This window comes from Limanda limanda, chromosome 2, assembly GCF_963576545.1.
Source record: "Limanda limanda chromosome 2, fLimLim1.1, whole genome shotgun sequence".
Lineage (NCBI taxonomy): Eukaryota > Metazoa > Chordata > Actinopteri > Pleuronectiformes > Pleuronectidae > Limanda > Limanda limanda.
Window position 1 is genome coordinate 1410777 of NC_083637.1, and position 15242 is coordinate 1426018.

Genomic DNA, 15242 nt, shown 5'->3' on the forward strand with positions numbered 1-15242 from the left:
GTGAAGGAGGGAGATAAATAAAGAAGGAAGGAAGGAGAAGAGAGGGAGGTACTGGACTTTTACGAAGGATGAAATGATGAGTGGAATGTGACAAAGAAGGAAGGAAAGTAGGAGAAGAAGAGGTCAAAAGTGAGGGAAAAGTAGTTTGTGAAACACTGATGGGGAGGAGGGAGTGAAAGAAGGAGCTAGTGAAGAAAGGAGGGGACAAAGGGAGGATAGAAGGACAGGAGGATGTGAAGAGGAAAGGAAGGAGCCTACTGAAGGAGGGAAGCAAATAAGGAAGGGAGGAGGAGAGGGAAGCAGGGGGGTAGGAGGAAACGAGGGAAATTAAAAGGGAGCCAGACAAGGAGGGAGGAGAAGAGGTGGTAAGGAAGGGAGGTAAGGAGTCAGGTTAAGGATAGATGGATGTGAAAAGAGAGTGAGGAAGGGTGGCAATGAAGGAAGGAAGGAAGAATGATGAAAAGGTTATAACGCTGGAGGAGAAGTAGTTGATAGTGAAGGGCTGATGGAGAGAGGGAAGGAAAGAAAAGGGTGAGTGAGGTGAGGAGGAAAAAGGGGAAGGAGAGATTTTAGGGCAGGGGGGAAGGAAGAAGGTGAGAGAGGGAGGAGCTAGACTTGTGAGGAACGAGGAAAAGAGGTTAAAGACCTTGTGAAGGGAGGAAGGAAGGAAGGAAGGAGATGAGGAAGTAAAAAAGTTTACGGAAAAGAAGTCATGACAGACAAGTGAGGAAAAGAAGGAAATGGGGGAGGCAAGATGGAGGGAGAGAAGGAATGAATGAGGACAGAGATGAGGAGGATGTGAACGAGTTGAGGAGGAATGGAAAAGGAGGTAAAGAAGGAACGAAGGAGGGACAAGAGGAGGTCAAATATTGGGAAAGGAAATGTCTAGAGAAGAAAGGAGGGATTGGAGGTATGAGGCGACAAGAAGGAGAATGGAGAGATGTAGGTGAGGTCAGGCGAAGGGGCGAGCTAAAGAAGAGGGGGAGAGAGGGAATGAAAGGAAAGTGGAGGGAGCAAAGGAAGGATAGAAGGAGGTAAGGGGGCAGGAAGTGTGTTAAGGCTCCGAAACAATGAAACCATCCACTGACCCGCTCTCTCTCTCTCTCTCTCTCTGTTTTCACTCCTTTCTCTGCCTCCGTTTCCTTCCAGGCTGACTCACCACCGGAGCGCCTGAACACACCAGGAGGAGGAGAAGAAGAAGAAGAAGAAGCAGAAGAAGAAGAAGAAGTTGGAGAGAGCGAGGGACTGAGAAACAGAGAGCAAGAAGGAGGGAGGGAGGGAGGGAGAAAGAGAAGGGGGGGAGTAAGACAGAAAGCATCTAAAGGAAAGTGAGGTTGGGTCGGCGGACGAGAGGAAGAAGGAAAGAGAAAGTGATAAAGAGAGAGAGAGAGAGAGGCCGAGAAGCTACAGACTCAGAGCAGACAGATCTGAGGTCAGGGGAGGTCAGAGGTCGGAGGTCGAGCGGTCAGACGGACAGCTGACTGAGCTCCACCCGAACCCCACTGTCCCCCCCCCCGCCCAGCTGACCCGCCCCCCCCACCACACTGGGAGAGCTGGGAGAGCGGGCGCCCGGGAGAAGCCACCATGAGCGACCAGAGCGTCGTGAAGGAAGGCTGGGTCCAGAAACGAGGTGAGGAGGTTCTGCTCTGTGAGGAAGGTTCTATCCATAGATATATATATAAAGACTAGATGTCTCGTTCGACGGGGCCGGACGTCACCACACGGCGGCCATCTTGCTACAGGCAGCTCGCTCACCCATAACATTGTGTTGGTCAATTACCATAACTTGCTCAATTTTCAACCGATTTTTAAACGGTTTGGTTTGTTATAAACGTCAGAGATGTAGTTATTACACTGCATACTTATGAATAATTATGTTATTTTCTAAAAAAATGTAATAATTTATCTCTGACGTTTATAACAAACCAGACCGTTTCAAAATCGGTTAAAAATTGAGTAAGTTATGGTTATTTACCAACACGATGTTATGGGTGTGCGAGCTGCCCCCTAGCAAGATGGCCGCCATGTGGTGACGTCCGGCTCCGTTGGCCGGCAACGCAGACGAGACATCTAGTCTTTATATATGTCTATGGTTCTATCGCCCCCCCGCCCGGGAGGCCGTGTTTCCCTTTCAGCAGGAAACCACTTCACGGGTCAGAAGGATGTTCTATCGGTCAGGAGAGAACTCGTTACATTTCCATCCCAGTAAAATGAGCAGATCCAGGACTTGAGGTCACTTTGTCCGCGGCGTTTCCCACAGAATTCATTCAGTCTCGGGCTCACGAGCTCAGCTGCAGCTACGAGGTCTGACCGTCTGCGTGGACGGTAAAAACATTGTTGAGGATAGCATGAGCGAGCACATGGTAGACAAACATCTGTAGCTCACTCTCATCAGTCTGAGTGAACGGAGCCGTCGGTATCTGACGGATCAGAGACGGTGACCATCACTGACCACTAGAGACGGGAATCAGCAGGGACCTCCCGATACGATACTATCACGATACTTAGATGGCGATACGATATGTATTGCGATTTCTGTGGGTATTGAGATTTGACATTACGATTTCCTGGGATTTCTTTTGGTTATTTTTTTTTTTTTAAATACTGGACCATGGAAGAAAGTTGAATCATTCCTTCAAATACAACACAGTCAAATTCACTTAGAGCTTTACAAGTTTTATTTCAAATATTAACATTAACTTAATGACTGCCAGGCAGCCAATAGAGAAAATAAATAAAAATGTGCCCTATTATTGTATAGCCCCTGTTAACTGCACACAAACTGACAGATTAAGAAATGTAAGCCACTTAGGCTATTTTTAAACAATTAATAAAAGGGAAATTAAATAGAATAAAAATTAAATAAAATAAAATAAAAGTTTACTTAAAATATAAACTTTGAAATAAACAAGAAGTAGGCTATTGTTGTTAGCATGTAGGCGATGCAAAGCTAGTGCTTGGGTGTGTTTAGATTCTTGTGCAAAAACAAGAGCTGGTCAACATGCTCTGGGGTGATGTTGCTCCTCCCATATATCCCCCCGGTATAAACCAAGAAATATGTTTTTTTTTAAAAAACAATTTTTTTTTTTTTTTTTTTTTTTTAAAAAGCGATTTGGGAGGCAGCATGGCGATTTAAAACTGAATCGATTTTTCCCCCCATCCCTACTAACCAGTTCTAGAAAATCTCCGTCTTTGTACGGATGGAATAAAAACGTAGATCTAGAGAATTCAGATGTGGTTTCAGGAGTCATCTGCCCTCCGGAGTAGCAGTGTAGTTTGCGTGTCAGCAGAATTAACACAAAAACTACGTAGAAGGAAAGAAAGAAATCGTTAACTTCATCACTTTCTTCTATATCGTGAGAGGTTTTTCTACATCTTCACAGAGAATAATTCACTTGTCTTGATGACAAAGGTCCGACAGGTTCAGAGGACTGATGTCAGTGCAGTCCTTGGGCCTCGTGGAGGTGTGAGGTCTGTGTCATGTTGCTCGGTATAAAGCACAGATATGATTCTGGCTCACGAATCCGATCTGAGCTGCTCTGATGTGATGTGGATCAAACAGAAGAAGGATTGTTGAACTGGACAGAAACAGATTCGGGTTGAGGAGGAATCCTGCTCGACCCGGTTGATTCTTCATGACAGGATCATTTGGGAATAACACAACCTGCATGTTCAGATGCAGTCACTCAGAAGGTTGTGTAGTTGTTGTCCAACCTCAGTGTGGACAGGGCCTGAGCCAGTGTGAAGAACAGCTCTTCCAAACAGTGCGTGTTGACCTGGGAGCGGAGGAGGCTGCAGCCGAGCCCGAGCTCTTGGCTGGTGTGTTATTTCCCACACTGCTTTCTGTGTGTGTGTCTGTGTGTGTGTGCATGTGTGCTGGAGGTGTGTTTGTCTGCTCAGGGCTGTGTTGGCTGGCACAAGGGGAAGTTTCTCTGCGCCACTATGAGCACACAGAGGATGACCTCACTCGGGTTCCTTCCTCTTTGGCCCTGGATTGTTTATTGCACCTTTGTGTGCTCTTGTAACTCCGTCCCCAGTGAAACAGCCGTCGCACAAACACGGACCCCAAAGTGTCTCTGTGCTGGTTAACGTCTGGGATGTTTTATTATAGAAATGTGACTTTGACTGCAGAGTTTATTTTTGTAATGGTATTAAGACGACTGTATTACCACTAGGGTTGCAGAATTCCGGGAATATTCAAAGTTGGAAACTTTCCATGGGAATTAACGGGAATAAACTGGAAATGTTGTGGGTAATTTATACTAACTGTATTTACCTTGTCATATACAGACATAAATATAAACATTTTGTTGTGTCATAGGCTGATTTGAGCCCTGAGGAAACTTTGGGCACTTGACTATATGCTTCTGCATCGTTGTGTCATTCTTAACATAGGTCTTTGCACAGTATTTGCAAATGAACACAGCCTTTCCTTCTACATTGGATGGGGTGAAATGTCTCCACACATGAGAGAGTGCACGTGGCATTGTTCTGTAGAATAAGATGAGAAAAAAGTTTGTAAAAAAACACTAATGCAATGCCAGAGATATAAATAGTTAGCCAAACAATTGGAATCGTCTGTAAACATATTTTACAATTGATGGATAAATGAATGGAAATAGTCTAGATGAACAGATGAACAATCCTCAATCAGCATGCTAATATATTTTCCCAGTAATATCATGGAAACTTACCTGACTAGTCCTGCACACTACAGCAGGCCTCAGTAGCCCTGCTGTAGAGTGAAGCATGCTGGGAGTTATCTGTGCATGTGATGGAAGAATGACCAGTGGAGGGTTGAAACTCAACGTTCCATACATCTTTAAAATAGAGTTTTGAATCATGTTTTTATTGCTCAGCGTTTAATTTGCGTATTTTTTTTTTTTTTTTCAAAATTCCCGAGCCAAACTTCCCATGGAAAGTTTCCGGAAATTTACCGGAAAACTTTCCGCCCCTTTGCAACCCTAATTACCACTGATGAATCTGTTTTAGGTTTTGACCACAGACTGTAAATAAAGATACGAAGACACGTCGTCTCTTAGTATCTGGGACACGCTGTCCACTCGTCCTTTGGTCCAGAGTCTGTGCTTCCTGATTGTGGGATGGATCTGTGGCATCGACCAATCAGGAGTCAGTCTCAGCTGTCAATCACGACATCTCCGCCTGAAATGACAGAAACCATCTTTGAGGAACCTGTGAACAGTTTGAGCTCAAGCAGGAGAGAGGGAGCTCAGTGGATGATTCCTCTCTTGTATAAAGAGGAAAACATAAATAATGAAATGAAAGATAATCAGGTCTGAACTGCAGCAGGATGTGACCTGTCCGTGTCCCCCCCCCCTCCAGGTGAGTACATCAAGAACTGGCGGCCGCGCTACTTCCTGCTGAAGTCGGACGGCTCTTTCATCGGCTACAAGGACAAACCCCAGGACTCGGACTTGGCCTATCCGCTCAACAACTTCTCTGTAGCAAGTAAGATCCTCAACGGTCCTATGGTCACCAGTCGTTTCTGTACGTGTGAAAGTAGAAGTCTGCAGCTCCTCCTCCGCTCTGTGTGACCTCCGTGTGACCTCTGTGTGACCTCCAGAATGTCAGCTGATGAAGACGGAGCGGCCCAAGCCCAACACCTTCATCATCCGCTGTCTGCAGTGGACCACCGTCATCGAGAGGACGTTCCACGTGGACACGCCCGACGAGAGGTGAGCCTGGCACACATCAGTCTGATTTAAGATCATTTATTCTATAAAACTTGTTATTTAAATCTTAAAATAAATAAAACATGTCTGTGCTACCAAGTGTTAGAAATACTGGTAAAGAACTACACACTACACTGTTTATAGATATAACTTATACGTGTATTAAAAGTAGGGCTGGGCAAGTTAACTCGTTTCAATCGAGTTAACTCAAGTGATGAGTTAACTCGATTAATTATTTTATCTCGCATTAACTCAGGTTTAATTATTTATTGTTTTATTGTGAAAGTCAGGCTTTTATTTTGTGAAACTCTGTTGCTGACTGCTGCAGAACAGGAAAAAAGAAAATAATTGGCGGATAAACAATCGAGTTAACTCATCACTTGAGTTAACTCGATTAAAACGAGTTAACTTGCCCAGCCCTAATTAAAAGATACTAAATCCTATTTCAATTCATATTTTTTCCAGTAATGTTGTGAATCAGGTCTTGGATTTTAAAATCTGTGAAACCTGCAGAAACCTTGTGATTTAATTTAGCTCAAGAAAATAAATAAAAAGACGCAGATCACTGTTGTTTTATAAGCTAACGACAAATAGATAAATGTCGATCATCCAGTTAAATTAAGTTTTCAGGTCGTTTGTCCATTTTCTTTTATTTTCTCAACTGCTTTCCTCACGCTAGTGTCGCTGGCGAGAGGCTACTTGTGATTTGACCTAATAAATACAGAAGTAAAATGCAGTCGGACTGATTATCAATACATATGGAAGGTCGGACATTAGAGGCAGATAAATTCAGAATATATCCCGGCCTCTCGGTGTGTTTTAAATTCTCTTCAGTCAACACAGTAAGAAGAAAGACAGGAAACGGGGGGGTGGAGCCGAGGCTGGACGCCAACTGTCCAACGGTTTCGTTCCACAACTCGACATAATGTGTAATGAGTTATTTATCATTAATACTATTGTACGTACAACATATGCACGTTTCTTCCAGATGTTTTCCTTATTGATATATTATATTACTTATTGAAAATACAGAAACAGCAGAAAGAGAAGAGGCAGGAAGTTCTCTGCTGTGGAATCCACAGAGTTTTAGTTTTAGTTTTATTCTCACGTCGGCTCATTCGGACATTTTCCAAAGTTCAACAGGAGGCTGTGATAACGTCCAGGGGGAAACAGACCAGTGTAGACGACACACATCGGGTTGTGTATCACCACGTGTGTGTTTCCTGTTGAATCCGCTGGACGTGTCTTTGTGTGAATTTGTGAAAACAGTAACACACGTGTGCTGGTGCTTGACCCTGTGACCTTTAGGGACGAGTGGGCCGAGGCCATTCAGACGGTCGCAGAGTCTCTGGCCAAGCAGGAGGAGGAGGGGATCCTGAGCAGCCCCACGTCCCAGATCGAGAACGTCAACGAGGAGGAGATGGACACGTCCATCGGCCACTACAAACGGAAGGTGAGGGACCGCGCAAATATAACATTTCACACAACAAAGAGAATTCAGGATTTCTTTAGTTTGGAATCGAGATCAGGATCAGCAGGTTCTTCTGGATTCATCGGGTTGATTTTTTGATTTTGATTTATTTATTTCTCTCACTCTTTCACCACTGTCTCTCTCGCTCTATTTCACCGCTGGTTTTCTGCAACTCTGCGTCACGTGGGCTAACGCCGCGTCGTCATTGGTTGAGAGAGAGAACATTGTGTGGTGCTTGAAGAAAGTCGGAGCGCTTGTTTTGATGCAGCTGACGTCCCTGTTCTAAATGCAGCAGAATCGTGGTCAATCAGAAATTAGATTAATATCACAAATACTGTAAATGGTGCAGTTATCGTAGATCCATCAAAACAACAACGTCTGAAAACATCAAACGTTCCAGCTACACAAATCACAGGTTGAAGTGAGTGTGATGCTTCTCTGATGGTCAGGACCTCACGGTGAAGTGAGGAGAGATGGTGAGTGTTGGTTTCTTCACGTTTCCTCTGTTTCTCTGTTTCTCTGTCCAGACGATGACTGACTTTGACTATCTGAAGCTTCTGGGCAAAGGCACGTTTGGGAAAGTCATTCTGGTGAGAGAGAAGGCGAGCGGCACCTACTACGCCATGAAGATCCTGAAGAAAGAAGTCATCATAGCCAAGGTCCTTTTTTTGAATCTTTCATCAGCTTCTATTTGTTGTTTCTGCTGGTTGTGTAAGTTTTTTCCTTCTGGTTTGAAAAGTGATTTTCACCTTCTGTCGGTTTCTGCTCCGTCACATTTTTACTCTGTGGCCTCATTTTTATCTGCGACAGAAAATCCTGCAGCTCAGGTGAAGCAGCAGAGTCACGGCTGCAAACACGGATCATGTGAAGTGGAATAATAACTATAATGATCATTAAAAAAGAAAATATTATTATTTAGCAAGAGTTAAATATACAGACAACATGACAGCTCCCAATGACGTGTCCTGTCTCTGGCTGATGTGTGGTGACATTTTTTTTAAGAAACCATCATTTCTTTCAATCTCCGTGATGAGTTTTTGGTTTCAGAGGAACAATCATTTTTTTGGGTCGCAAACAATCAATTTCAAAAAAAGAAATCAAATTTGAAACTCATATTCCTTCAGTGTCTAATACCTGGGATGTGACTCTAAAATCAGTTACCTGAGCTGCAAAGTTGGTGAACTCGCCCGCGGGTGACTTAGAACTGGTGCGGACCAGGGGAACCCGACTGTTTAATTAGTATCGGTATCGGATCGGTATCGGCCGATACTAAACCTCAGATATCGGCATCGGTATCGGAGGTGAAAAAAGCGGATTGGTGCATCCCTACTTATAACTATAATGATCATTAAAAAGAAAATATTATTATTTAGCAAGAGTTAAATATACAGACAACATGACAGCTCCCAAAGTTTTCTTTCAATCTCCCTGATGAGTTTTTGGTTTCAGAAGAACAATCATTTTTTTGGGTCGCAAACAATCAATTTCAAAAAAAGAAATCAAATTTGAAACTCAAATTCCTTCAGGGTCTAATACCTGGGACGTCCGCCTGTCAGCTTCCATCCTGAACCTCCAGCTGATCTCTCTGCCTCCTCTTCTCTTTTCTCACAGGATGAAGTCGCTCACACACTAACAGAAAGTAGAGTATTAAAAAATACCCGACATCCATTCCTAACTGTGAGTATCTCTCCTGAAGCGCCGAGCTCAGAATGTACACCATGTTTTGGAGGATTCGGTGAAATCAGATCATGAAAGGAGTTCTGAAGTGTTGACGTGATGTGTTTCAGTCTCTGAAGTACTCGTTCCAGACGAAGGACCGGCTGTGCTTCGTGATGGAGTACGTCAACGGAGGAGAGGTGAGATCTCCCTGACCTGGATCCTGGTGCTGGGGTTTAAAGCTGGTGGAAGACCTGGTGTTCACCTCCGTCTGTTTTCTGTTTGCAGCTGTTTTTCCACTTGTCAAGAGAGAGAGTTTTTTCCGAGGACCGCACCCGTTTCTACGGCGCCGAGATCGTCTCCGCTCTGGACTACCTACATTCTGCCAAGATCGTTTATCGTGATCTGAAGGTAAAGGACGCCCAAGGTTTTTTATTTTAAACATATAAGATGTAAGAGGCATTTCATGTATTCCACTTGTCCTCCTCATCAGCTGGAGAACCTCATGTTGGACAAAGACGGTCACATCAAGATCACCGACTTCGGCCTGTGCAAAGAAGGCATCACCGACACTGCCACCATGAAGACATTCTGTGGAACTCCAGAGTACCTGGCTCCTGAGGTCAGAGGTCAAACCCAGAGGAACAACATGCATGCTTGTTGTAGGAGTTTCCTGAACTTGACTCGAACAAAGACACCAGTGGTTCAGACACATAAAACCGAAGTGGAAGTTCCTTCAGACGGGGTTCCTCTGTGCTTTCTTTAGAACGTCTGTAACTGATTTCACTTCTTCTAATCTGGAGCTTGGTGAAGCTCGTGAGGTTTTGTTAAACATTACGAGGATTCGAGAGAGAAACTTGGTTTTAAAAAGTCCCTCAGTCTGATATTCACTCACTCAGAAGATACGTGACGATCACATCCTGTTCACAGAGTTTCAGGAGGAGAAACCTAGAGCGAACGTAATGTGAACCTCAGCAATATGTTAAAAATAATAATAATATGTCTGTTTCCCATGTTACCAGGTGCTGGAGGACAACGACTACGGCCGGGCGGTGGACTGGTGGGGTTTGGGCGTGGTGACGTATGAAATGATGTGCGGCCGCCTGCCGTTCTACAACCAGGACCACGAGAAGCTGTTTGAGCTCATCCTCATGGAGGAGATCAAGTTCCCTCGAACCCTGTCGGCCGACGCCAAGTCGCTGCTGTCGGGGCTGCTCATCAAGGACCCCAACAAACGGTACGCTCACGGAGAGAAACATGTGGAGAACAAACCACCAGGAGAGTGTGACACTGTGCAGAGACGAGAGGAGAGGAAACGACCCCGATCAGACTCGAGCTCAAGACACGTGGTTACACACCGTGGCCATTAATAACAATCCAGAACCGAGTTTACAGCTTCTTTTTATTTAAATTCTCTTTTTATTTAGAAAGGCACATTTCCATCACATACATTAAATACAGCTTTAGTCTGTCAAGGACATAAGAAAGGATGGATGTAGTAAGTTTGGGTGATTTTGTTCATACTGCCTTTCTGGGGTTTTTTGTTTTATGGACCTAAACGACATGTAGGAACAATAACAGAGGTAAAGAGAACACAACCGGGGAGTGCCCTTCACAAAACACAAGTCTATTCAAATAAAATCAGATCTAACTGGTTTTAAATACTCAGTCCATTTGGTCCAGGTCTTATAAAAAATGTCTTTCTCGACCTTAAGGGAAAAAGAGATCTTTTCCATAATCTCACAGCTTTAACACAATGGTTTACTAGTCACAAAGCTTCTATATGCCAAGGTAATTTAGGGTGCAGCCGGGAATCAAACCACCGGTCTTCTGACTGGTGGATCAGACGCTGACAGTTGTGTGTTTCCCCCCCCGATGAGCCCGTTGTGTAGTCAGAAGAGGTTTGTTGTGGTTACTTGAAAACCTGACGTCCACAGCTGTGACGTGTGGAGGGGATGTCTTGTATCGTAAAGCAGACGAGACCCCGAGGAGCAGCAGCTTCCACACGCTGTAATAACAAAACATAATAATGGTAATAACAGGCTAAATATCATTGAAAACAGGAATATAATCTGAACATTAAAAATAATAACAAGGGATATTTGAATAGGATTATAGAGGAAGATTGATGTGTGGGGAGAAGAACCCAACACCAGAGTCTTCCTCCGCTGCATTTTAAAGATGAAGATGTTGTTTAACCTCTCGTCATGATCAGCTGGTGCCTGATGACCCGTGGGTGGGGTCAGGGGTCGAGTCCGGAGGGCGGTGACTTCACCTCCAGGGGGCGGTGTGGTGCCCCAGGTGCCTGATGGGAAACAGAATCTCCCCCAAATCAGATACACTAAACCGTGGAGGTCCTGGAGAAAGTGATCCCAGGTCCCTTCATGGTCAAAGCAGCCATCTTGATTGTTCTCCAGTGAACTGGCTGTTAGTTCCCGCCCTGATTCTCCTGAGGCTCGTTCCGTCTCTAACGAGCAACGCGGCGTGAAGCGGCGACGCCTCCTTCACGCAGCGAACTCGCTCACCCCACACAGTTATTTTGGGATAAGTAGCAGGTGGATATTCTGGTCCCATTGATGGAGACTTTGTTAGAGCAGCGTTTGATGTCTGACTTCAACGTCTTCTCCTTCTTCTCCCCCCCCCCCCCCCCCCCCCCGCTCGCTGGCAGACTGGGCGGCGGACCGGATGACGCGAAGGAGATCATGCGACACAGTTTCTTCAGCACAATCGACTGGCAGGACGTCTACGACAAGAAGGTGAGAGCGGGCGTCGTCTTATCTTCGCTGGTAATTTATTCAGACAGTGTACCTGAGATATTCTGGGATCAGGGTTACCTCATTTATCAAAAGAAGTCTGGCTGAAAACTCCAAAATAGACTGGAAAAGAAAAAACCTCATATTTATAAAAACCTTCCTCCAAACACGACTGAGTCCAAGAACAGACTCGTTTCTGTGGAAACTTCTCAGAACTTTGCTCCGGCCTGTAAATCCACATCCGATGTTCAGAGAAGAATTCAGGCGCTGAGTGCATCTACTCAGATTTCACTTTATTTAACCAGGAAGATCCCGATGAGTTTGAACAATTATATGTTATTTTCCTTATAAAAAGTCTCAGACAGAAAACAGAAATTGACTTTTGACTGTGTTGACAAAGACCAACGTTCACTGAGCTACTTCCTGTCTCCTCCAGCTCGTCCCCCCCTTCCAGCCCCAGGTCAGCTCGGAGACGGACACGCGCTACTTCGACGAGGAGTTCACAGCACAGACCATCACCATCACTCCGCCGGAGAAATGTAAGCACGTCGGAAAAGCCTCCGTATGGTTTTAATTGGAACCATCTTAGCTTAGCACGTTAGCACGCGGACATTTTCTTCTTAGCGTGCTAACGTAAGTCAGGTCGTTAATTATATTAATGCTCATTTAATGCTTTTTCTGTCGCACCTTAAAGTGAGTTTTCCAAGAGGAATGTTTTTTGGCAGCATGAACAGTTCGTCACATCAGAGACACAACGTCAGAGGCTCATCCTCTGGAGCCCGGTCGTTGTCATGGTGATCTGATGCAAACAACCTTTAGACTCAATGAATCTCTGTAGATATTACGAATTATCAGCAAATTCAATCCAAATATGGATCCTTTAGTAGCCAGACCCGATGTTGTTCTTCTCAGAGAACTTCAGACGGGAAGTGTCCGTTAGTGGTGGGGGAAAAATCGATTCTGTTCAGTATCGCGATTTTGCGCCCGCGATTATATCGATACTGTAGCACAAAGTATTGCAATATTTAAAAAATGCCAATATTCCCAAATGAATTTAACATTTTGGGTCATGACCTTGCAGCCAACTGGACTGGACTCTAGTAGTACACATTTGTTTATTTTTCTCAATTTGATTGAAGCTCTAGGTTACTCTTATTTATATGATTATTCTCAGGTTTATGTTACTCTATTATGTCTGCTTGATGTTACTGAATTGTATTTAAATAATTGTAAGTTATGTGCTGGGAGCTCAGTGTTCATGTGAGAGGTCTCCTATTCAGAAAATAATTACAAAGGTCCTGTGTCCTGAATGTTCAAGGACTAAGTCTTTGCACTTCAGTGAATGTGTAGAAGACAATGTTGTTCACAGAATGAAATGTGACATTTGAAGTGAGGTGAGCAGTCTTATTGTCCTAATTTATTGTAATAACATGGGGGACATGAATCGCAATATATCGCAGAATTGAATCGCAATACTTGCAGTATCGCAATATATCGGGGAATCGCAATACTATTGAATCGTCACATTTTTTGCCAATTCCCACCCCTAGTGTCCCTGAGGTTTTGTGTTGACGTGTGAGGTTTTGTGTTGACTCTGTGAGGTGTTGTGTTGACTCTGTGAGGTTTTGCGTTGACTCTGTGAGGTTTTGCGTTGACTCTGTGAGGTTTTGTGTTGACTCTGTGAGGTTTTGCGTTGACTCTGTGAGGTTCTGTGTTGACTCTGTGAGGTTTTGTGTTGACTCTGTGAGGTTTTGCGTTGACTCTGTGAGGTTTTGCGTTGACTCTGTGAGGTGTTGTGTTGACTCTGTGAGGTTTTGTGTTGACTCTGTGAGGTGTTGTGTTGACTCTGTGAGGTTTTGTGTTGACTCTGTGAGGTTTTGTGTTGACTCTGTGAGGTTTTGTGTTGACTCTGTGAGGTTTTGTGTTGACTCTGTGAGGTTTTGTGTTGACTCTGTGAGGTTTTGTGTTGACTCTGTGAGGTTTTGTGTTGACTCTGTGAGGTTTTGTGTTGACTCTGTGAGGTTTTGCGTTGACTCTGTGAGGTTTTGCGTTGACTCTGTGAGGTTTTGCGTTGACTCTGTGAGGTTTTGCGTTGACTCTGTGAGGTTTTGCGTTGACTCTGTGAGGTTTTGCGTTGACTCTGTGAGGTTTTGCGTTGACTCTGTGAGGTTTTGCGTTGACTCTGTGAGGTTTTGCGTTGACTCTGTGAGGTTTTGCGTTGACTCTGTGAGGTTTTGCGTTGACTCTGTGAGGTTTTGCGTTGACTCTGTGAGGTTTTGCGTTGACTCTGTGAGGTTTTGCGTTGACTCTGTGAGGTTCTGTGTTGACTGTGAGGTTTTGCGTTGACTCTGTGAGGTTTTGCGTTGACTCTGTGAGGTTCTGTGTTGACTCTGTGAGGTTTTGCGTTGACTCTGTGAGGTGTTGTGTTGACTCTGTGAGGTTTTGTGTTGACTCTGTGAGGTTTTGCGTTGACTCTGTGAGGTTTTGCGTTGACTCTGTGAGGTTTTGTGTTGACTCTGTGAGGTTTTGTGTTGACTCTGTGAGGTTTTGTGTTGACTCTGTGAGGTTTTGCGTTGACTCTGTGAGGTTTTGCGTTGACTCTGTGAGGTTTTGCGTTGACTCTGTGAGGTTCTGTGTTGACTGTGAGGTTTTGCGTTGACTCTGTGAGGTTTTGCGTTGACTCTGTGAGGTTCTGTGTTGACTCTGTGAGGTTTTGCGTTGACTCTGTGAGGTGTTGTGTTGACTCTGTGAGGTTTTGTGTTGACTCTGTGAGGTTTTGCGTTGACTCTGTGAGGTTTTGCGTTGACTCTGTGAGGTTTTGTGTTGACTCTGTGAGGTTTTGTGTTGACTCTGTGAGGTTTTGTGTTGACTCTGTGAGGTTTTGCGTTGACTCTGTGAGGTTTTGCGTTGACTCTGTGAGGTTTTGTGTTGACTCTGTGAGGTTTTGTGTTGACTCTGTGAGGTTTTGTGTTGACTCTGTGAGGTTTTGTGTTGACTCTGGTCTTCTCTCGGCAGACGACGAGGACGGGATGGACGCGGCGGACAACGAGCGAAGGCCTCATTTCCCACAGTTCTCCTACTCAGCCAGCGGGCGGGAGTGAGCGCCCCGGCCCAGCCAGCCAGTGTCGTCCCCATTCGAGGCCATTTTGAGGAAAACACGTAGCCATTTTAGGAAAAAAAGAAAAAAGAAAACCAGTCTCCCCTCTTTTTCTCCTTCTCTGCCTCCTCGCAGACGGGGAAAAGTCTTTCTAGGGACTTTAAAAGAGGTTTTTGCACAGTGGGAGAGACTCCAGCCGGTCTCCCCACACTAAAAAATAAGTCTCCTACATTTTCAGCGCAATTTACTGCAGAAGGCAATGTTTTTGTTATTTATTTTTTTCTCTCCGTCAGTATTAAGTTGTCGACCCAGGTTGCGTTCATCTGTTTTTGTTTGTTGTTTCTGTCCTCTTCTTCCTCCTCCTCTTCTTCCTCCTCCTCTTCTTCCTCCTCCTCCTCCTCCTCTTCTTATTTTGACTTTTTGCACTTGGTTTGAAAGAGCCGTTTTAGGGAACAAAAAAACCAAAAATGTTGCCTTACGTGTGCAGATGTTTCGTATCATACCGACAGGGTGTTTTGTTTCTTTCTGGGAGAGGGAGGGCGGGGGGGGGGGGTCCGGGGTTGTGAGGGGTC

The 15242-nt window shown here is 44.7% G+C and overlaps 1 protein-coding gene across 1 annotated transcript; it reads left to right on the forward strand.

Annotated features, from left to right (window-relative positions):
• The first annotated feature begins 1569 nt into the window (after positions 1-1569).
• Positions 1570-15191, forward strand: akt3b (v-akt murine thymoma viral oncogene homolog 3b). Its single transcript, XM_061089081.1, has 13 exons — positions 1570-1630; positions 5344-5469; positions 5585-5696; positions 7002-7146; positions 7692-7823; positions 8776-8841; positions 8952-9020; positions 9109-9231; positions 9314-9442; positions 9843-10057; positions 11489-11576; positions 12010-12112; positions 14589-15191. Exons 1-13 carry the CDS (start codon positions 1585-1587, stop codon positions 14672-14674), a joined length of 1440 nt encoding a protein of 479 aa, XP_060945064.1. The 5' UTR covers positions 1570-1584; the 3' UTR covers positions 14675-15191.
• The last annotated feature ends 51 nt before the right edge of the window (positions 15192-15242 follow it).